General features: G+C 37.7%; 1 protein-coding gene across 1 annotated transcript in view; it reads left to right on the forward strand.

Moving 5' to 3' along the window:
* Positions 1 to 23,768, forward strand: part of LRRC7 (leucine rich repeat containing 7) — a 195,723-nt gene that overhangs the window by 118,876 nt on the left and 53,079 nt on the right. Inside the window, exons 9-14 of the mRNA XM_068953511.1 lie at positions 323 to 397; positions 3,358 to 3,502; positions 5,535 to 5,607; positions 10,311 to 10,440; positions 10,802 to 10,917; positions 23,580 to 23,649. Of these exons, the coding sequence (XP_068809612.1) occupies positions 323 to 397; positions 3,358 to 3,502; positions 5,535 to 5,607; positions 10,311 to 10,440; positions 10,802 to 10,917; positions 23,580 to 23,649 (609 nt within the window). The remainder of the gene's footprint in view (positions 1 to 322; positions 398 to 3,357; positions 3,503 to 5,534; positions 5,608 to 10,310; positions 10,441 to 10,801; positions 10,918 to 23,579; positions 23,650 to 23,768) is intronic.

Raw genomic sequence — 23,768 nt, forward strand, 5'->3', positions numbered from 1 at the left:
TCAGTTCTGAAGCCCCACAGTTCTCACTTATTATTCACTCTTATTTACCTTGTTCATAAATTGCATATTGCCAATGAACTGTTTGGAATAAGAACTTGAAAGGGCTTTGTATTAATTTCTTTTCTAGAGATTTCTAAAATTCCTGATAAGTTTTGAAAAAGAACAATGATGTACGTAAATTAAAGCAGTATGCTGATCATGTCATTAAATATCCGACTGTCTGATGTGGGTTCTAAAAAAGGCGCGTGACCAGAGACTCTTGGCCGGGCGGTGGGGGGAAAGTTATTTAACTGCCTATAATGCTATCTATTCTTTTCCTCAGCCTGAGGTTCTCGAACAAATACAAAATCTAAAGGAACTGTGGATGGATAATAATTCTTTGCAAATACTGCCTGGGGTATGAACGTTTATTTTATGTAAACAAATTCTTGTGTGATATAATGAAATATATACCTTGCAGTAACTAAATGCATTTGCATGTATGGGTACATATTTCTACTTAATATTGTCATTAATTATCAAGAAATAAAAGCCTCAGCATGGCCTTTTGTATAAGCATGGCCTCAGCATGGCCTTTTCATGTTGTGTTATTACATGATAGTGCCTAAAAGAAGATGTGCCTGTTTTATTTAAGCCTTGCATAGTTTTCATTTTGAGGGGAAATTATTTCTCTTGGCTTCTCAGTCACCATGCATTAACTAGGTGTTTTATAAAACCCTGCATTTGTTTTAAAAAAGAAGAGAAAATATTAAGTAATCTAATTAGACTTAAAGGTAATGAATGGTGTATACAGATTCAACTATACTGAAAATAATTCTGAGGCAGTGGGATAAAGATATACGCCTCTAGAAAGCACTCTTCTTATAAATGGAATAAAGAATATTAAAAGCTCTAGACATTCCTGGATAGATATTAGCGCTGTTTCTCAGTTGTTGCTATCCCACACTAGAACTTTGATTTTCAGTTTTCATTGGCATAAATTATTTGAGATTATCAGTTTAAAATGCCTACACCGATTATGACAGGCAAAAGGGATCGCATGTCATTAAAATTTTATCGCACCTGAGGCAACTCATTTTATGTTTCACACGACGATGTTTTTCGTTGGTGCGGGGAAAATATAGAACTAAAGCTTTATATTATGAGCGTGTTTAGGTATTGTGAGAAAAAAACTTAGCTTTGAACATTTATTAATCAAAATTCACTTTTTTGAATTGTCTAATGCTTTTCATCTTAAATAAATTGTTTTTTCTTTTTTTTTTTTTGTTGAGCAGAACATTTGCACAGAAAAAGATCGTTTTCCCTTACTGTCCAAATATCCACTTTCTGACTGCTTTGTTAGTGAAAAACAAGCTGAAGTTGAAAGCATTTGCTGATCCTGAAATCAGCTAGAGATCAAGAAAGAGCGTTCTAACCATTATTCCATTTCTTTTCAGTTTCACAGTGAAATTGTTTGGTAAACGTGTTTCAAAAACACTCCTCTGCTGAGCTATCACAATTCCTAGAGAAGAATTCATTTAGAACTGAAAGTGTTCCCTAGATCACGACACTAGACTCCCAAAGAAATGAGTTATTTTCAGTGAATAAATTGTTTACTGAATCTGATTGTAGTAAGACCCTGGATGATTTTTCATGAAAGCCTTCCCCAGAACAAGAACTTAGAAAGAGTTAATGTTAATGTTATATTTTAACTATTAAAAATAGAAAAAAAGTGCAAATTGAAAATTGATCCTAAGATCTAGAGATGTAGATCTTAGGAGATCAACTGGTTAATAAAAAATATAGTCTGTACCAGAAATAAAACAAAAATTGCATTCAAATATTAGTATGGATAGAATGGCAAAGGTTGGGATGAAAGGGAGTTTTTGCTTTTTACAACAACTCAAATCTGATTAAGGATAATACGATACTGCCTCCTTAGAAGTAGAGAATAGATCTTAGCAAGGTGAGAGAGAAAAAGCAAGTTATATTCATATTGTTCTGCAAGTATATGGAGATGGAGCTGTCTGAAACTATATACCCTTTTCATGTGCACAAAGAGTAATCACTAAAAGCCTTCGTAATTAACTCAAGGAACAATTGCTTGAACTTCTATAGAATTCATAAGATTGCACAGGCAGTTCCCTCGGCCTTCCCAAAATCCGTGGAGTTCCATTACAGACCAAAACAGGCAGCTATTTGCTTTGTGGTTTGATGGCTTAAAGCTTGATATTCTTCGTTTAACCTCTCTGTAACAACCAGGTGCCTACTGTGGAGCACAGAGCCACTTGAAAGCGAAGTATTGCAACCGCGTGAGAGCTCACAGGGGCAGTATTGTGCTGCCTTAGCTCACTCCTGCTTTGGGATCCTCGGTCTGTATCACAGCTCTGCCACAGGCTGGTAGATCCAGCTCATTTGTAGCAGACCCAACAGGAATCTCTCTCAGCTATTCGCCTGTACTTTTAGTGTGCTTGAGTTTAAGGAAAATCACAGATCTTTTTTGTTGACTTTCTTGGTGAACTTACATGTCAAGAATGAAGTGACAGCCTTGTGATAACTGATCAAGAGACAGATTGCTTCTGCAGGCAGAGGTGTGGACAGTCCTAGTTTAAATGGCTGGTCTGAAAACCCATTGGTCTCCAGTAGTTTATGAAAAATAAAGGCTTCAAACTTTTAAAAGCTAACCAGTTTTCAAGAGAAATCAAGGAAGAATTCCTGTCATAAACATGCTGCTCATTGATATTATCGCTGCAGCTTAAGCACTGTGTTCATGAAGTGGACTATTAGGCTTGAACTTTCATAATTGAACTGTGAATATTTGAAGTCGAATTTTAGATTTACAAAATTTAGACAACGGGTTTGGCACAGAAAATCTTTACATAGATGTCTAGCCTCCATGACATTAAGGACTGCTGGTATGAATAGAAGTGAATTGTGAGTGAATTTCCCTTGGATCTGTGTCCAACAGAAGAAAAATATAGCTTTATTACTTTGAGAATTTGAATTTTCAGCAGATCTAATGAATCTGGAACACGTGAATTAGTTTGGTATGCGTCATCTAGTTTGATATACCTGACTTGTAGAATTAAAGACTAGTTTAACAATACTGAACAGCATCTTAATAGGCCTTAGAATTATCACGCTGTCTTTTTAAACCACCCAGAGAAACTTTTTCAGCTCTGCCTCTTACTTCAGCCTTTCCTTTTACAGTTACCTGAATAAGAATGCTATTAGAGCACTATTGATAGTGCTTCAGTCAAATGAATCTTGTAAAAAGCATGCTGAGATAACTAAATATAAACCTGTATTACTGTTGTCTTTTATTAATTAAACTTAGTATATCTGTTCAACTAAAACTGTTTGTATCATGCTATTAAGTCTATAGGGAAGTTAAAGCAGCTGGTGTATCTGGATATGTCAAAAAATAGGATAGAAACTGTCGATTTGGACATATCAGGATGCGAAGGACTTGAAGATCTCCTATTGTCATCTAATATGTTGCAGCAACTGCCAGACTCCATAGGTGAGAAAAGCCCGTGCTATCTTGTAGTGTTCTACAGTCAAGGATTTCATTTATATCTTTTTGGTAGTGATGAGACTTTATTATAAAGCTGGAACAAGACATTCTACTAAATTCCAAAGAAGTTTGAAACATCTGATATCTGGACAGTCGTAAAGACCATTTTGTAAAGTCAGAGTAAAGATCCTATCTAGCTAATGGGCGTGATCTCATTTAAATTTAACAGTAAATAAAATACTGATTATCTTAACAGTGTTAAAACCTTATGAGAAATTTCCACTCTAAGTTACAGCAGTGCAATTCCAAATGAGAGCGTTTAGAAAGGAAATAGGTCATATTTCATTTCATTTCTGTTTTGACTACCCTGCATGTATAGAATTTCTGCCTTATTATTTCTAGAACATGTAGCATTTGTGGAGGGTAAATGACTACGTATTATCACTCTGTACAACTGAATGTTTCATTGCGGTCCTGATCTCCTATAGTTTTTTCAGAAACACTTGAGATCTTTCCCCTCTTCTATTGCTTCCAGTAGATGAGCCCACTAGGTCGTCATCATCATCATTTTCATTTTCCTAAGTGCATCCCTTTGAACATGAAATTGTTAGAGCTCCAATTTCAAATTAACCTACTCAAAATTCCTGTACATATTGCTTACTAGTAATATTGCACTACATGAGTGTTACTAGATGTATTTTACAGCTATTTTCCATTTCAGTCTTCGGTAATACCTTAGCATAAGCACTCCATTTTTTGCATTCTGCAGTCTTCTGATGTACATATGCAGATTGATTTTAGAGTGTATTTAGCTTCAGTACAAAAGGAATAAATGCTTTCATTTTGAATTATAGTTTCTTGCAATGAAATATATTCAGTTCTTATTCCCAAATTCCAATTACTGAATGGTAAACAGATTTAACTGAAGCAAGGCATAAAGAGTCATTTTAATACTACATTTTTAAATGAGAGCGTGCTGAAATTTTTTTGGCTGAACTTTTCCCTTGTAAAAAACATTTTGTTGAAATCTAAATGTTTGTTGGAACATCTTGATCTTGACAAAATTTTCAACAAAAACGTTTTGAAATTGAAATGAATAACGTTTCCAGTGTGCCTTTGAATTACACTTTTTATCTACTTCATCTTTTGAGTTACAGCACATTTAATTTAATATTTTTTCTGTATGTAACTGATTATATTATTCCTAACATGAATTACGACTAATCATTACAAAAGTGCTATTTTAGTGTTTCCAGAATTCTTTCAGGGCAAAAACAGATTTTGAAATGGTAATTATTTCTAGAAAGCATAGATCTTTTTTTCTGACAAAGCTCTGTTTCAAGCACTAATAATTTTCCCATCTTGTCTGTCTTTACTCTTTTCTTGATTTCTGCTGTTATGCTATGGTAAAGCTGAAGTTTCATTTACTTCTTAACAAATGTGATACCAGTATGGATCTGGTTACCTTCAGGTATATAATAACTCTATTAATGATCAGAATTAACTCTAGATACAAAAGAATTCAGGATCGGTTCTGTCTATCTGTCAGTCTGTCTATAGCTGCATATTATGAAGCTTTGTAAGTTGAGCATTTAGTTTAGACAATTTGCCTTATGCCCTGTTAGCAACTGAACACCTTCTCAGAAAAGCAACAGGAGGACTTGAATTTGATTAAAACATAAATAGATTGACTGAAGCAATAATAGATAATTAGAAATACTGTTCTTCCTCTACACAGATAGGATATTGTTCTTTCTCTAAAGTCTCTTCAAGACTTCAGAAATACCCTTAACGTTTTACTTGTCCCAGTTCAGGTTAACATTTAATTAGTGCTTCATTGTGTGGGACAAGGATGAGTCTGTTTACTGTCCTAAACAGAGATGTTCTCTAAAACCCAGATCTAAATTACTGAGTGTTAGAATTCATTGTCTATTTAAGGATATTTACAGAAAGAAAAAAAAGATTCATGTAAAATATTTTGCTGTTACTTCTTTCTGCCATGCATATGTCATTAAAAACGTTATGGTCTGTTTTGTAGGACTGTTGAAAAGGCTTACGACTTTAAAAGTTGATGACAATCAGCTTACAATTCTGCCAAATGCCATTGGAAAGTGAGTATAAGTCTCAAGATTTTTGACATTAAGAAAAATGTATTTTCTGCTTGCAGTATGTTTTTTTTCTGAAATCAAAAATGGGAAGACGTACTGAATTATAAAATAATTTCAAAACGTGTGCCTAATACCCAGCTTATAACGGTTTAAATTTGGAGCAACATCATTGCTTCTGTGGACTTACACTGGCATAAGTGTAGGAAGATTAAATGTGTCATAATTTCCAATACAAAGAACAAAGAGATATTTTCTGTATGAATCACTTGCAATTTAGATGATTAGAGCAACAAAAGTAGAAGAAATATAAGTATTTGGGGAATATGTCTGTTTCCATAGCAACAGCCAGTATTTGAAGCTGGAAAGAAAATGGCTGTAAACCTCATATGTATGAAGATTTCTTAAGATATTAAAGTAGCTTAAATGAAAAAGTCATGACAATTTCATAGGCATATACATCAAAATGTGAAAGAATTGTATAAGTAATCCTATTACAATATGCTCTAGTGATGCCCTTTAGCTATCATTTTGTCAGACATTATATGATCACTGGTGCAAAATTCTGTCTTGTACTGCTGTGTGTAGAGCTTTCCTCTACAGTCCTGAGCTTATTGCTAAATTAAATCTGCAATTTATTGTAAAATTCAAGGTGAATTCTAACCTGTTTCTGAAACAATATGAAGAATCGCCTGCTTCCAAGTATGTGACTTCTACACGTATCTCTTCCTGGCAGAAAGTATCTTTAACATTGGCATTTGTAAGATGCCACTTCCTTACATATTTTACTTCTGAAATGCAATATAAACTGACATTTGGAAAATTTTTAGAATGAGTGGTCCCTGGCCACCTTCTGCAGCTCAAGCTCTCGTGTTTTCATCATCTCCCTCACACCAGCGGTGGTATTCATGCAGAAGAAACAGAATTCACCTGAAGAAATGGTTAGTTTTCTGTCTGGTGTGACTCAACACATGCTTGTACAAATGCTGTGCTGTCAGCGCAAAATGTGGGGAAAGGGGAAGGTGATGCCTTTTGGCATCCGTGAGCACACTGTCACTCTGACTCTGTCCCTTTGTTCACAGTACGAAAACTGCTCTCTCTCAGCAAGCTCTAGCCCAACAAGCTGTACTTTATTAGAGGTGGTTTTCTTAAGCCAGGTTTTTCTGAGGCTTCCAAAGTTAAAGCCTCAAAGGCTTCAGTTAGACTTGTCCAGGAATATGATGGTATGGAATATGGTATACGCTTTCTGGGTAGGAAAGTCATGAGGAGAATTTGTGACCCCGACACAGATAATTGCGCAGTAGCTCAAGAGCCAGTGTATTGTGTTAGATGAATGTTTCGTAGATGTATCTAGTCTACACTCTATGAGACAGTAGCAGATGCTTCAAAGGAAAGTGTAAACTTCTGGATCTACAGGATTCTTTTTCGTTATCTACCTTAGGACACATACTGAGGTGCTGAGAACTGTCTCATTTTAATGGGTGCCAAAATGAACAGCAAATGCCTATCTGACTGTTGTCTGCCTTTGTTTACATAATTATGGAGAAAGAACTGAATTTAGCCCAAAAGAGTAAGGTTAGTGATATTTTAGCTGAATTAGCCTGTTTGGAATTCTAGCTGTTATCGTCAACTTACTGTTCATCCACAATCCACGGTCAATGAAACTTCAGTTTTTGAAGTGCACAGTTATTTAACCCTGGTAGTTACAGACATAAAATTTAGTTTCCCAGTGAATTTGTTTGTTTTCCTGTGGCCATCTTCACTTGTCTGCTGCTGATGCCACCAAGAAGGAAAGAAGCTGAGAATGGTGTATGCCAGGCAACACCTTTCAAATGAAATTCTATTGTCCATTAAAAGTCACTCCACAAAAACTTCACAGTTACAGTTCAGAGGATCAGATTTTCAGATTTCAGTTGGAAGGCTCCTTGTTCTAAATTAGCTTATCTATTTTTAAGCTTTTGGTGATTGTGTTATCATCAGCAAAAGGAAGAATCTGTGCATCTTGCAATTTAATAAGCTTTCAAGTTGAACTTCACTGTCAAGGTCTGTACCTCTTTTCATCAGCCCATACTTTGTACAAGGTAGATAAACGCGTGTGAATTTTGTCTTTACTGAAATTGTTTTGTATCATCTGCTTTGAAATAAATTGTGGTAGGTACGAAGCTTATATTAAAAAAAAAAAAAAAAAAAAAAGCAAAAGCCAAAACCTAGCAAAGCTTTTGGCTAGTTTCCGGGCATCTCTTTCATTAATCACTGCATGACTCACTTTTCGGCCTATTGAAATACAGCAATTATAAGAAAGTTCTGAGAATTCCATGTTAAGAGTATCTATTTCTGGCTTCACATTTCAGAGAATTTGAAGGCTGAAAGAGCTTTTTAATTAAGAAACTGGGATAAAAACAGTTAAACCAGTTAAACATAGAATGAAGGTCCATTCCTGCAGCCATGGCTCACGTAAATACTGAGGAGCAAGTTTTGTAGGAGAGAGAGTACCTTTTGTTGGAACAACCAACACATTTGGAAAAAAAGATAGGCTTTTGGGCGGCTAGCCCCTTCCTCAGTGACAGGGAGATGACATACATCAGGGAAGAAATAATTGCTTACTATTTAGTTTTGTTAATTAGCGCACTTGAGAGAAAGAGGTAGTACATGTGGAACAAAAAGTGGGCAGCAGGAGCAGGGAATGATGGCAATTGTAATGGGTCCCAAAACTTTTATTCAGTGGTTTGGATAAGCAGTACAGTGTTAATTCTAACAATTTTTTAACATCCAGCTGCATTTTTTAAGGTCATCAGTAGATGTCAGGATCAGGTCTGAGGTTGGAGATCACATAATTTCACTGGAAAATAATCTTTCACTGATAACTGTGCTTTCCATTATTGACTGTCTGTGTGTGCTCCTGGTGAGCAGTGGGTGTGTGATTTCACCCCTGCATTCCTGAAGGGCAGGTATAAAGTGAAACGTGTTCTGTTTTAGGCCGAACATGTTAGGAATATGTGGATTTTAATTATTCTGTTAAAAGGAGCAGATAAAGATAAGTGTCAACAAGTTTGTACTTACATGTCTTTGACAAGGTCTACTTCTGTTTGATGTTGGAGGGTCTATAGTAGGCTTGTTTTTAATGATGAATCGGCTGACGTTGTTGGAATATTTGACACCAGAATGGGAAAAATTATTGCTAATTAGGATCTTCTTCCAGTACAGGTTCTAGCTAGTTAATATTAGGTATCTATTCATGTTATTTGCATTAGCAAAGGTCAGATCATTGGTTGCTACTTTCATCACCAAAGCAAGATTGGCATGTTTAAGTGTTGTCTGATCTCACCTGCGGTAGTTACCAAAAAGCAAACACACACTCACTAGGATCCTGAGGGTTGTGTGACTGGCTGAAGTGCAGAAATGTGCCTTCCAAGGGCTTCTTTCTTCAGGAGCAGTGGTGGATGGGAAAGTTAAACAGTGCCGGCTGTCAGCGCTTTGGATTTTGTCCTTTCTCTTGTCCTTTCCTTGGCTTTTATTCTGCAGAGGTGCCTGCTGCTGTTGGAGAAGGTGGCTTTGATGCTGTGGGTCCCTTTCTTTCAGCATTCAATACAAAACCTCCAACTCATTTCACTGAGTACTTTCGTACTTTTTAGTAATAGTACGATGCAGTAATATGCTGGATGCTAATCCCATGCATTAGAAAGCAGTGCTTTCTCTGTGTATGCTGCCCTTTTTGTAGTACTGTGAGCTGTGGCTAATCTGGACTTTAGTTCGACAGAGGAATTCCTGTCAGTTATCTCTATTTCATCGTCTTTCCTAAAACCAAAATTGCGTGGAGGAAAGGTCCATCTCTTTTTTCACAGTTTGACAGAATAGGACAATATAAGGAAAGAGGTATAAGGCAGAAATGGAGATGATTTTTTTGTGAAGGGAGAACTTGACTTTCTAACATAGTGGTACACACCAGGTTACAATGCACAGCTCCACTTATCAGGCAGTTTTAAATCAGTGACTTGGCGAAAAGCATTTTGTGAGTTAAGTGGTATGATCAAATGCTCAGAAGATGACTTATTTTGGTTTGCTTTGTTCCAGTCTTTGACATTCAGACGTCCTTTCAAAACTGCTTTTTAGCAGGTTTTTTCATCGTGTGAAAGATGTACAAAAAATGGGTCTTCTGTTTTGTTAGCTGATTACAGCAGACTGGAATTACTATGCTGAATTTCGGTGCAAGTTTCATCTTCTTTCACTTCTGATATTTTTAAAAGTTATGTCGAGTAAGTTGGTTTGAATATACCTTGAGGCATCTTCTGGTTTTGTTTTCTTTGCTCTCACCAGCAGTATTTCCTTGCCTGTTGTCTGTCATTGTATGTTAAGACTGTAAACTTTCTGGATCAGGGACTGTGTCCTTTGGGTTTGTATGAATTGTCCTGATCACTGTCTGTTTTCTTGGAATACTTTCTCACAACAAATAATAAGAATGATAACTTAGGAAACTAACTGACTTGATCTTTCTTAAACTGCCTTGCCGGGTAAGATTGGTTAACAGTGTTCCTAATAGTTACTAAAAGCACATTATTATAGGCTCCTCCTGTGGGAGTCTGTAATACCTGTTCCTTCTTCAGGGCACGTCTGTAGTAATGTGATGCTTTAAAACTTTGAAAGATTTTAGCTTGTTAATTTTTCTTATCTACCCTTTGAATAATGTCTAACAAGTGTATTTACAATTTCAGTTTATCTTTATTAGAAGAATTTGACTGCAGCTGTAATGAGTTAGAGTCCTTACCTTCTACTATTGGCTACCTACATAACCTGAGGACGTTGGCTGTGGATGAGAATTTCCTTCCTGAATTGCCCAGAGAAGTGAGAAGCTGATTCTGTTTCTAAACTACTAATTGATATGTTTTGTGGTAGACCTAAGATTTCATCCCTACTCAGACAAAATATCTGTTAAAGCAATTATTTCTGCACAATGTGGAAGACGAGATCTTTCTCATTTAAAGGTGACAGTATCACTCAGAAGAGTGGTGCAAATAATTTCCAGCAATATCCCTGATGTTTTCTGACGAGGGCATTGTTTTCTGACTTTGGGTTCTGTACTACTATCTGCTCTTTGTTATTTAAAGTAAAGATGCAATTTAGCTGCCTTCTGAAATAAAAAGATGGTTATATGAATCTTTATCACAGTGAGTATCCTAACATCTTTGATTTTTCATTCCCATAGATTGGAAGCTGTAAAAACGTAACAGTTATGTCTCTGCGCTCTAACAAGCTAGAATTTCTTCCTGATGAAATTGGTCAGATGCAGAAGTTGAGGGTGTTAAATCTGAGTGATAACAGGTATAGTTTATGTAATTTTCCTAACCCACGTTAGAAGAACTTGTTTGCAACATATTTAAACTATTTCATTTAGATATATGTAGAATATATTTATGTTAAATATATTTATATGAAGTATATAATCCATAGTAATATATTATTTAAACTATAAAGAAAAAATTCCTGAACTTTTTTTATCTTTATGGCTGGGTCTTGGTTCCACTGAAGTCAAAAGAAAAATTTGAATAAGGCCAAGATTTGGGTCTCAGTATATTTTCATAAATGAAAACCCGTTCAGTTCTCTTATCGCCTGCTATTTCAATGTGAAAGCATCACTGATATACATAAACATTTAGCCTTAAAAAGTGTGTGCGACTTTATACTTTATATTGTGGCCTCATGAAAAGATTGTGACAGGCTAGTGTATAGTACATCATTAAATGTAAAAAAAAAATAGAAAATAGAAAATAGAAACATTTCTATTTCCTTGAGCAGGGCCAAAGTTTCGTGAAAATATCAAATTCTTCTGTCTTATGCATATGCATATGCATGTTCCTCTGAGAAGTGCTGGCATTAAAATGAGCCTCTCTTGATACCCATCCCTTGCTCCCATAGGCATCAGAAAAGACTGTCTTATCCTTGAAATTTATAGATGCATATGTTCCAAGAATATATTAATTTTCAGTAGAACACAGAAATCCAAGTTTGCTCAATAGTATGACAAATGGTAGGTGAATACCATTTTGTTACCGGTAGTTGTCGTCTGTAATCCATAAAAAAGTGGGGAACGACTTTGCACATCTGTGCCCGATTTACTGCGCGGTTTTATTGTTGAAGTTAACCATAAAATATACAGTGAAGTAATGTAGAAATTTAAAGTTATTACTTTGTTTAAAATTATTTACTTAATTCTGTTAGATCATTTTCCTCATTGAAATTGTGTATTATACAATACATTAAGAATGGACCAAAATGTAAGGTTGAAGTTAGTCAGTTTGTATTGGAACTGTCCAAGTCCCAGATTCAAATCTTGGATCTGTTGACTTCGGGTTTCAGATTCCAGTACTCTCCTAGGGGTCATTAGTGTGTCACCACGGTAGGGTATGTTTGTGCTTTTATCTGTACAGCTAGAGCCCGAAACTGCAACGCTTTAAACTTAGACTGGCATTCTTGCCAACAAAGGCAGTCCAGCTTCCCCTCACTAGGTGATTTTGTCCAGATGTACAGTGATCTTGATTACATAAACAATCCAGTGGAAAACAGGCTGTTAGAAGTACGGTGACTTTTCAGATGGACAGTTCTACTGATGGGTCCACCTTGTTTCTGCACAGACAGCTGTCATGGGGGAGGAGGAGCAGTGAGCATGGGAACAGGGAAGCGATGAGGTAGTGCTGGCTCGTGGTTTCTTAGGGGTCCAAGGCCCTGTGGCTGCAGGGCCCATTCCCTGGCTCATTAAACCAGTCTGAGCTGGATCACTGTGCTCCTTTCTCATGCCTGTATTCATGCTATGAATGTGTTGAGGAAGCAGAAGATTAGTCTTTTCTCTCTCCCCCTCCCCCCCCCCAGCCCAGTTAGTTTTCAGCCAGATCAGCCACTGATTTCATGCACATGATCACATGAGTAATTTCTGATTAGGTGAATGCTATTGTTGGGGCAAGAGAGGGAGGAGGTGGATCACTCCTGGGAGGAGGCAGTGGAGAGGGTAAGAATATGTAAGGCTTCCTGTTCTGACTGAGCTGATTTGACAGCCAGTTGCCACCAAAACAACAGTCCTGCCCCACCTTCATTTTCCGCTGTTACCCAGGAAAAGAGAAGATTGGGATATCCATTTTGGAGGAAGCAAATTATGGGACCAGCTTCCCCATGATGTGATATCTTTCAGAAGGAAGCATGCCTGTCATTTCCTGCTTCCCCCTTTGCTGCTGGCTGGTAGCCCTGCATCTTCCCTTGCTCTTACTCAGATACTCACTGGACAAGTCATTGGGCTGATGTAACTCACTGAAATGGCAAGAAGCAATTTTTCTTGTTGCATTAGATTTCTGCCACTCTTCATGTGTTGGATTTGCTCACAGTGAAGTCTGGCAAACACCAAAGCCAGCCAGGGCTGAACAGTGGCTGTGCAGCTAGGCAGGAAAGCATGAGGAAGGCAAGAGAGCAAGACTTTTGCCTTTTGAGGTGGGAAGCAGTTCTCTCACCTCAACCTGAACAACTATATCCTGTGAACAGTGCAGTTCCAGGGAAGGACAAGCCAAGATTAGTAATTCAGGTACCTTCAGGTGTTCTCAGATCAGTACAGGTGCTAGACATGCCTTCGGAGATCACCTCGAGCCCAACATCACCTGTACTGATCTGTCACTTTACAAGCTGTCAGGTAGCTTAAACTACAGATAAAGCAATTGGTTTAGAGTTTATAATAGCAGGTCACCAAAAATTAACACAGTGCTTTGCAGACTTAGGCAGAAGTCAATAAAGTTAACATTTTTATTTCTAGGAAGCTAAAAAAAAACATGCTGCTTTTCCTCTTTGAGCCAGATTTTGTTCTGAAACAACAGGCAACAGGAGTTTGGGTCAGTTGAGTTGTAATCAGTGCAGATCTAGTGTGACCTTCAACCCTTCAGCTTGGTTGAATTGTCTCATGTAGTTCTCCTGGGGGTCGTGTTAATTTTTGCTCCTTTGTCGTTACCAATTTCAGCTGAGATTGAATGTTGCCCTGCTGAGACATTGTGATAATGCCTTTGTTGTGGAACTTCCCACATTAATGAAACTAAAAAGTTTCAAAGTTTCAGCACCAAGGAGTTTGGACAAATTTCACATTGCCATCTTAATGTTTGGATGTTCAGCTAAAACCCAGACTTTTCAATTTTCCCATTTTAATATGCATATTAATATTAAGACAATATCCATTCTTTCTTTGAATGAGTCCACATGTTTATACTAATATGGAGTGTACTTAGGCTCTGCTTGTGACTAGGAACCTTTCCCTATTACTGTCATAGTTTTGCCCCTCCACTCTTCCTGCTTGAGACATGGTAACGGTAAAGCACACTAGCATTTCCCCTGGACGCCCCTTTGAGCCTTTGGAAGAAGACACACACACACACAAGCAGAACAGAAAGGAGATTATACAGCCGTGTCTCACCCTACAGGGCGCTGGGTTCCTGAGTCCTGGCACCTGGGTCAGCCTTCTCCCCGTCAGCCTATGATGAGAGCTGCTGAGATCTGGCCTCTGTGGTCTCCTGTGCTAAGGCAGACCTGTTCACACCAGGCACTGCTGATGCAGCCTTTTGGCCTGAAAGCTCCAACCTTTGTATAAATCTTCTGAAGAGCATCTGTCACTCCCCATACTAATAAGGAACAGGGATGAACTGTGTACATGCTCAGATATTCTTTCAGAATTTGTCTAGGTAGTCAATTGGTAATCTTTTTTGAATTTTTCCCTTACGTTACTGGGGGGATTTCATGTCCATTCCGGCAGATGTTCCGTTGTTAACGTATCTTTGCATGTTATTTTCCTTGCAGAGGGAATATATTCCCATTCTGTCATTATGACTGTCAACCCATGCTGACCGTCATAAATGTATAGTTTTGTATAGGGAACACCATCTTCCGCTGGGGATCTGCCCACTACAGGTTCATCCATCTTTATTCCAGACTCAGCAAAATGCTCTGGTCTTTTAAGAACCCATATGCTTTTCCAAGGACCTTTGTCTCTGCTACCAGGAGGAGGAGGACATCACTCTACTGATTCAGAGGCCTTTTACACATTCTGTATCTCAGCAGTTCTGGTTTTGTGGCCTCGTGTACCAAGCACTGACAGTACACTCTGTGGATTGTTCTTTCGTGCTTTCCATGAGCCTAGGGCTGCGAACAGCAATCGTGCATATGCTGTACAGCCTGGAAGCACAGCCCTTCTTTCTACCCTTCTTTACCTTCAGCCTAAGCATCACCTTGGGGAGAAACTGGCATCGCTGTCACCAGCACAGAACCACACAGCGCTGGGGCTCTGGGCATTGGGTGCAGGCAGCTGTAGATGTTAAATACGAATTGCTTTATTGCTGCTTCCCCTCCTCCCACCCCTACATCTATTTCAAGGGTCATTCTCATAAAATCTTATTTCATTTAAAGTCACCATGGTGCTTTCTCAAGCCACCCCTGAGCCAGTGCAGGCACTGTTGAAGGGCAGGATGCTCTACAGGACTATCTGGTATGAATGAGTAGGAGTAGATGGCGTGCCATCCTCCACCTTCAGAGGCTAAACTACAAATTCAAGTTCGCCATCCTGGTGAACATTGAGGTAACCACTCACGAAGAGAACTGTTCTATACCTCCCAGCTGGAGGATGCTTTCACATAGCAATGAGGACACCCCTTCAACACCACCTTCCATTCCTGGTTGATCAGATCATCAGCAATTCCACGTCCTGTCCTTTGGTCTATCTGTAGTGCCCAGTATCTTCACTGAGGGTGTTGTCAATGGCCACCAGTCATCATGTAGTTTGAGGAGTCTTCTTTTTTTGTCTTGATAACTGGATGGTAAACAAAGTATCAAGGGCCCCGAGTTTTCAGTTTGTGTAAGTTATATTCTCCCCCCTGTAGAATATATATCTTTTAATGAATGCTCAAAATCGAACTTTATTCCCTGTTAGTCCATGAAATTCATATTGGCAATAGCACAGCTCCCATCAGTGAAGACTGACCTAATATCAGAAATATTTCCCTTCATGGCTGCCCTCATCCAGTGAATGATGCCTCAGGGTATCACAGAATCACAGAATCACAGAATCGTTTAGGTTGGATGGGACCTCTGGAGATCATCTAGTCCAACCTCCCTGCTCAAGCAGGGTCACCTAGAGCATATTGCCCAGGATCACATCCAGACGGGTTTTGAATATCTCCAGGGAAGGAGACTCCACTACCTCTGTGGGCAACCTGTTCCAATGCTCTGTCAGCCTCACAGTGAAGAAGTTTTTCCTCAGGTTCAGATGGAACTTCCTGTGGTTCAGTTTCTGCCCATTGCCTCTTGTCCTGTTGCTGGGCACCACGGAGAAGAGGCTGGCCTCATCCTCTTGACGCTCCCCCTGCAGATACTTGTACACGTTGATGAGATCCCCTCTCAATCTTCTCTTCTCCAGGCTGAACAGGCCCAGCTCTTGCAGCCTTTCTTCATAGGAGAGATGCTCCAGGGTAGTCCGTCTCTACTTTTTTGCATGCCAAACTTCATTTCCAGTGTCTAGAGCTGTGGTTGTAAGTGGTTTACTTGTGTATCCAGTAGCTCTTAGCAAGTAGCTTGTCGTTACCTTCATCCCAGTGAGTGACTTTCTCTGCTAGTAGTTGGACTAGTCAAGTATTTACTGAGAGATGTCCTTTTGCCACCAAGAGTATTCATTCTGGGCATGTTCCCCTTGGTATGGGAGTTCACTCTGGCTCAAGGCTTGTAGAATACAGGGATATTGGTGTCTTTGAACTTGCCACAGCAGAGTCTATGGAAAACTTCTGATATGCTCTCCAAATGGTCACACATACAAGGAGGGATGAGCAATATAACTGTGATGTACCATATAAAGAGGAAAAGAAGAGCTCTCCCTCACATGCATTACTTGAAGCCTCTAGCTCTCAGTATTAATGCCAGAAACATAAATATCCTCCTGGATCGTATAATGGGAGATTTGGTCTAAAGTCCTCATGGATATCTAAAGTCCTCATGGATATAAAGTCCTCATGGATATGCCTCCATATCAGGATGGAGGCAAACCTGACATAGGCCTCTTTGCTACTTTGAGCTAACAGGAGCCACAGATTTTTGTGACTTGGTACATTTTACTGAAAGCTGGGTTGGTAATTGGAGTCACTCTCTGGTGTATTTTTAATACTATGGTTTCAATTACTGCAGGCTTTTCCCTCTTTTTCCATTTCTTCTGAAGGTCTTTCTCACTGTAAGATAGACCTTTCTGATCCTAATTGACCCTGCATGACAGAGTCTGTTTTGGTTTCAGGATTTTCTGCAGATGTTCATGTTAGAATTCTGTTTTAACCAGAAAATTAGATTCCTGCTTTCCTTTCCCATGCCTTACACTCTAGGACTATATCTATACTACTCATCTCCACTGTTGCGAGTCCTCTCTCCTTTTATCTTCACAGGTTCAAACCTTTTCAACCGTGTTACAGGTTCTTCATTCCTGGGAATGTAGTATTCACTTGTCTCTACACAATCAAAGGCAACGGTGGGCTGGCTTACTAGCAGATTTCTAAGGTGGAGTCTCCTATGATGGTTAGCATGTGTCTAACTAGAGCTTAGGTGACTTCACAAGGTGTACTGAGGAAAGTTTTCATTCCAGATACCTGCAAATGCAGCAACCTGGAGCTTCATCCTTGCCTTCACCGGGCATAACACTATATCCAGTGCTTCAAGAACCAATGCAGCATTTGATAAAGTAGTTCTGCAATTGCTGCTTGCACAAAAGATACCAAGGCCTCCGTCACGTAACGAATCACTGTGGGTAGCTGCTTGGAGTCACCTGTTGTTAGAGTGCGCATGGGATTCATTCAAAGAAAAAAGATGTCTTGCCGGTAACCGATGTTCTTCAAAATGTGTAGTCCACATATACATTTGTCTTCCATCTGCTTCTCCTCTCTCCTCAGAGTCCTTCCAGGTATGAGTCCTGTGATTGAGAGGTAGAATTGTTAGAATGTACATTTGGGCTACACTTCTCAAAGAGCATCGGTTACTGGTAAGTAACCTTTCTTTTAGTTTCAGTTGTTCGTAAGGAAGCTGTTCTTAAAGAAGAGCCATCACCTTTCTGTATTTTGTCTGCTTCTGCAGAGCATCAGAAATACTTCCCATCAGACATACTACCCTAACTGTTATAGAACTACTTAATTATGCTTACTATATTGCTAAATCTGTGAGGGGTATAGGATACACTCTGAGGTAACAGCACTGAGTCCTGGTGTCCAAACTCAATTAGTACTTTGAATCTCACCTATAGAAGTTAGATGAAAAAAGATGCTCAGATAATATGATCCATATCTTTTCTTTTTCTGTTTAGTTATTTAGATATACAATATTGCTCATTGTCAAAGAGCAAATTGCTTCTGGCTATTTATATGCAAAAGTGTGTTTGTAAGCAGTACATGGATGGGTGAATACTGATCATGTTCTTTCAAACTTTCACACTGAAAACCCTACTATTATCAATTTTGCTGAAAGTTATCTTGGAGAACTGTCACAAATAGTAACTGACTGACTTGCTCGTGATATGACTCGTTATGACTGACTTTTGACAGTTTGCATGCTGCCTCGGTTTTGCAAGTTTGAGTTATTATTTGAGAATTCTTTCTGAATGTCACTAAAGTATAATATATGTATTGATGAAGCTAGAAAGTATGCCCTAGGTGTTTAGGAAGCTCCTCTTACATTACGTTACTGCATTCAATATTCAGTGGAAACTCTTGCCATACTCTGAGATTGCTTACTTAGAACATAACAAAGGCAAAGTTTACTACTTAGCACAACTATGTAGTGGTTTATTTTACAAAACTATGAGAACAACAATTATTATCAAGAAGAAAAAGTTGAAATTATGTCTGTCGGTAGGCTTGCAATAAAAGCAAAGGCTCATAGACACTCAACTCATAAGACACTCTCAAATATAAACATTTCATATTTTTTATACTTAACAATATAAAAATATTTCATATTTTTATACTTAACAATGTCAGTCACAGTTCTTTGATTTTTGTTTTCCATTAATAAGACTCAATAGCTTACTCTTAAAGTACTTAGCCTTTTAAGTGCTTCACAACTTATATGAAAGATATAATCTAGGATAAATGATGGAACAAATTATTTTGAAGTCTTCATTCCGGAATGGCATAACCTGCTGACATGTAACTTCTTCAGGGCTGTGGAGTAGTCATACGGTACTAACAGATTAAGGTTTAGGGATGTTGTTTCAAAAAGAGTGCTGTTGTTGTTTTGGTTTATTTTTATTCACCTAAGGAACTACAGAGGAAATGTCTTTTATTTCTTTTTTTTTCTCATAAGAAAGTACTTTTTGTGTGAAAATTGAACACTGTAAAAAGAACACATCCATTTCATGCTTTTCAGAATTATTTTCGAGTTAATGTGACTAGTTGTTTGGCTGAAAAACCTGTTGTTGCTCCAGGATTTAGCGTGTAATCAGAATATTAGTATACTGTTTCATGATCTTCTGCTTAGAAGAAATATTTTTATTAATATTTAAACATTTACATTTACCAATGACAGCTGCGATTTTACATGTGTACATTATTTTAACTTAACTAATATGAATACAGACCATCTATATAGCACCAAGAAGTTTTTAAACTTGGTTATCACAATTTAGTTTTAGAGATTAAAGAGACTGCAAACTAGTTACTAGGGATTAAAAAATTGCACATGAATCAAACTGCTGCTCCTGCAAGAAAGCATGTGCAACAGGTGGCTGCCAAATGTGAGAACTAGTATAATTTTTCTGAAGATTCAAAATGTCATTTTCCCATAGAAGTCAAACCTTTGGACTCCATTCGGCTGGTGCCTGAAAGAACAAGTGCAGGAGCTGTGGCTGTATTTCTGTTAGTCACCTTCTCAGTCCTGACTGCCGGGTTGCGGTTGCTCTGAAAGAGTCAAGCAGCAGCTTGCTATAGAGAAATGGCCTCATGCAAAAGTTATTTATTCAGCTGAGTAAAATATCATCCGTAGTAAGGATAAATTAATTTGGTACAGCATAGTTTTCTTTTGAATTGTAAGTTAATTTAATTTGGCCATCTCTTTAATTAACTATCTTTGCACTGAATCCAGTTTCATCTAGTATTGTGAATACATTTTCCATTAGATTTGTGAAAACAATTGTGCATGTAATTTTCCAAACTGCCTAATGAGATATTGCAGAATTTAAGCATAAAAGAAAAGCTCTTTGTTGAGTAGCGCATTCTTAAGCTTTACATTTCTTTCTACTGATTTCTGATTATAATCATATATTTCATAAATGGAAGCAGTGCAGATTAATCACTTTTTGTATTATTGAGGGGCAGAATATATATTTTCTGTTTTATCTTCAGAGGAGTAGGTCGAATCCTTGAATTAGGAAAACAGAAGTTAGTTCTTTGAAATCAGCAGAGCTATGCTGACTTGTACCAAAAGGATCTGTCCCATAATCTGTAGAAAGTAATCAGCCTACATCTATGCATAAGTAGTATTTGAGTTCCTGTGTAGCTGTAGTATAACTTCATTTTGACTGATGAAGCTAGCAATGTATTTATGTATTTACCTTTCACAGTTAAAGTAATATAGTATATGTGACAGGTATCGTGGGACTTGTTTTGAAAGTGGCTATAATGCAAAATCACTTGCTAATTCAGTTGTTCAGAGAAGTACTCACATATGCATTAATTGCATACAACCAATTGTATACAATTTTAAAAACTCTTACAGCTTGCATAAACAAACTGCAATTAAAAAAAATGAGGCTGACTCCTAATTGAAATTTTTCAAAAAAGAGTAAGGATTTTCTGTGCGTTCATTCTTTGATCTCCAATATGAGATTCTTTCTTATTAAAAACTGCATAAAAATCAATCCTTTAAAGATGTTTAAAGACAGGTATCCAAGCTTATTGCCAATGAGGAACTGAAAATGGAGACTTCTGTGCTTTCTTTGGAAATGCAAAAGGAAAACTGGCTTGGAGATCCACTGCCTCCACATCATTTCTGGAGGCTGCTTACCAGTTTTGCCTCTGCTTTTGACATACACTTTTCAACTTGACTGAGTTGTTTACTTCACCAGTAACCCTCCAACTAGAGCAGTTACCACTTTCTTGACAAGGCTTATTTGTCAAAGGTTTTGCCTACATATCTGCTGTTTGACAGAATATCAGAAATGCAAACATGCTGATATGATGGGGGCAGTTTCCCTTTGACATGGTAATATTGCAGTGCAGAATTAATATAAGAAGTTTGTTCATTGTTGCCACATCTGCTTGAGAAGAAGTGTAACACAGAGCGAGTCCACGTGATATGCTGTTGGCAGGTATGATGTACTTCTACCTCCATACTGAGCCAGCTCCATGAGGCTTTTTTTAGCGGCATCAGTGAGCCCAAACTGATAACCTACCTCTGCTGAGCATTTTCTGCAGCCCAGGAACTCTTCAGAAGTAGCGTGGAACCAGTGGTTGCTCCATCGTGTAGAGGGGAGTGAGATTGGACGAGCTTGGGACAAATCTACACTGTTCTGCTTCCTCCTTAATGCCGTGGAGCTTCTCAGCAAATCTAGTTGATTACTTAACTATCCACAGGAGAAAGATGAAAGGTCAGATTAAATTCATTAATAAGTTGACTTACTGACACTAGAAAGGTGTGTTCAGTGCTTTTACAGTGCCTGTGAGGTCTGCCATTACAGATCTAAGGCTTAGTTTGCTGCACTACAGTTACCATCCCTTTTGGCCGAGAGGCTCTCATACTGTCTCAGGCTGTGAGAAGACTGCTTATTAGTGTTTCTTCAGTAGAAATGCATGAAAGTTCTGGAAAAATAAAAATCACATTTCTCTCTTAGAAACTATTGTCTTTCAAGACTATTGTCTTTCAGGGGTCACCTCTCATTCACACAGCCCTGAACTCTACCTCCCAAGTTCACTATCTTTCAGGCTAGGGGCTAGAGAAATGATAGAATATAGCTATATACTTCCTTTTATAAATAAGGATTCTGAATTCCAAGGAGAATGTTATTGCAGCCTTTTCATTTTTTCACCTTCACCCTCTGCAGACAAAGATTTCAGTATGGTTTTGAAACTCCTGTTTGAAGTACTGAATCCTGAAATGTAAAGAAATAAAGGTATCTCTTGAAGAGCAGAAGTTCTCTTTTTGTACAGAAAGCAAGCTCTGAAATGGACCGCCTGAACAGACCATCGAGATAAACACTATTTAAGGATCCTTACGTTAACTATTAAAGCTTAAATTTATCACCTTAATTTGTGAAGAATAAGTCACATACTGCACTGTTCCAGAGACAAGTACTAATTTAAGAAAATGCTGTAGTATCCATTTTATGGTAAGTTAGTAATGACAACTAAACTTCAGCTGGTTTAGGCACTCTTTCCTTTTCTGTGGTGTTAATTATAGGTTTAAACACACACGTGCACGCACACGCATATAAAAATGTTCTCATCTATACAGGCATTTAATTGGAGATTATCTCATAGCACACTGTCTATGTGTATTTAGTTATGGCAATTTATTTCTTTTTCACAGATAAGTCATCTTTAAGATAAGATATTCTTATTAAAACCACAGTCTTTAAAATGCGTTACTTGCAGTAAGTATATACTGCTTTCTGAAATAACGTGATTTTTAACAGGAGTAATGTTGAGGTAAAAGTACATCTAAAGTAATTCCACAATGGATGCACTTACTTTCAAAATGTTGCGTAGAGACCAAGGTACAAAAGCTTGTGAGATACTTGTCTCCCAGAAATATGCCTAGATATTTAGTGTGAGGAAGGCTGTTGGAATATTGTCGTTCATTTACAGATAAAGGGGCAAAGGATTCTCCTGATTTTGTCATATAGGTGGAGTATCTGACAGCGGATTGCCTGTCTTTATCTGAGATGTGAACCAATGCATCCTTAAGAGCTTTTTCCCAGAGTATGGGATTGTCCAACTCTCAGAAAAGGGTTTTTTCTCTTTTCTCTTTCTTAAATCAAATTTAGCTTTTGTCTTTGTAGACAGTCCTTTGGTTGGTCCCTTCCTTTCTACAGCACTGCAGCTGCTTAACCTTGTGTAACGCAAAGGTGAGAGAACATCACTATGTTATCAGGACAGCCCTCTGCATTTTTGTACAGGTTGAAAAGTAAAACAGTATGTTTTGTAAGAGTTCCTAGCAAAAATGAATGAAATTGCCACAAGTATCTGGTCATCTTTTCCCCATTTGGATCATTTAAACCATCTGATTTATCTAACCTGAGAAGGTTCACTTTGAGGAAATGTGCTCACATATATGATTAAAGTGTTAATCATTTTTACTCTTTTATTTAATTTTGTCATGTGGGTTCACCATGAATATTTATATTAATTTTTTCCCCAATATTTCTGCAAAAATGAATTTTGAATTATCTTAGAGTATGTTCTGTTTGAAAATTTAAATGAAATAAAATAGAAGTGTTTATATTAGCAATTGCCTTAACTACAAGTGCTGTCCAAGGAATACTGGGTGGAATTTTGGCTATGTTGAAACTATAAGGACTTTGCTGTGGGTCTCATTGGGACCAAGATTTAGCCTGTTTCTGGTGTTATAAGCTGTATATTTGGTCACTTGCTCTTTAATGGTACTGTCATGAAGCCAGGTGATTGAAACAACATATTGTTAGGGAACGGTAAAATACTCATTAAGCCTCAGATTTTTACATTAAAATCAAGGCAAAGCATTGATAGCTCCTTTGTACCTTTAGGGAATGACATCAGTATGTTTAGATTCCAAATGTCACTCTTAATGTGGAAGAAATTTAAGGGGAATGCCCTTAATAAAATACTAATTTTTAATAAAACATGGGAGAAAATAAAAATACGAAAAGATCAAGTTATTTTAGTATGATCAAGTTAAAACATGCTGCTTAGAAATCTTTGAAAGAAACTACTGTGGAAAGATTCATGTTGTTCCAATATTATTATTTACAGATTGAAGAATTTACCATTCACCTTTACCAAACTTAAAGAACTTGCAGCTTTGTGGCTTTCTGACAACCAGGTAATGACTTTTAATACTTACATTTTTTTAGTGAAAGCCGGGGTGTCTTAGTAAGGGGCATAAATAAAACCTACAATTTAGTATATTTAAGAGGCATTTAGTCCTAGTCCATTTTGTTA

Source organism: Struthio camelus, chromosome 8 (genome assembly GCF_040807025.1).
Source record: "Struthio camelus isolate bStrCam1 chromosome 8, bStrCam1.hap1, whole genome shotgun sequence".
Classification (NCBI taxonomy): Eukaryota; Metazoa; Chordata; class Aves; order Struthioniformes; family Struthionidae; genus Struthio; species Struthio camelus.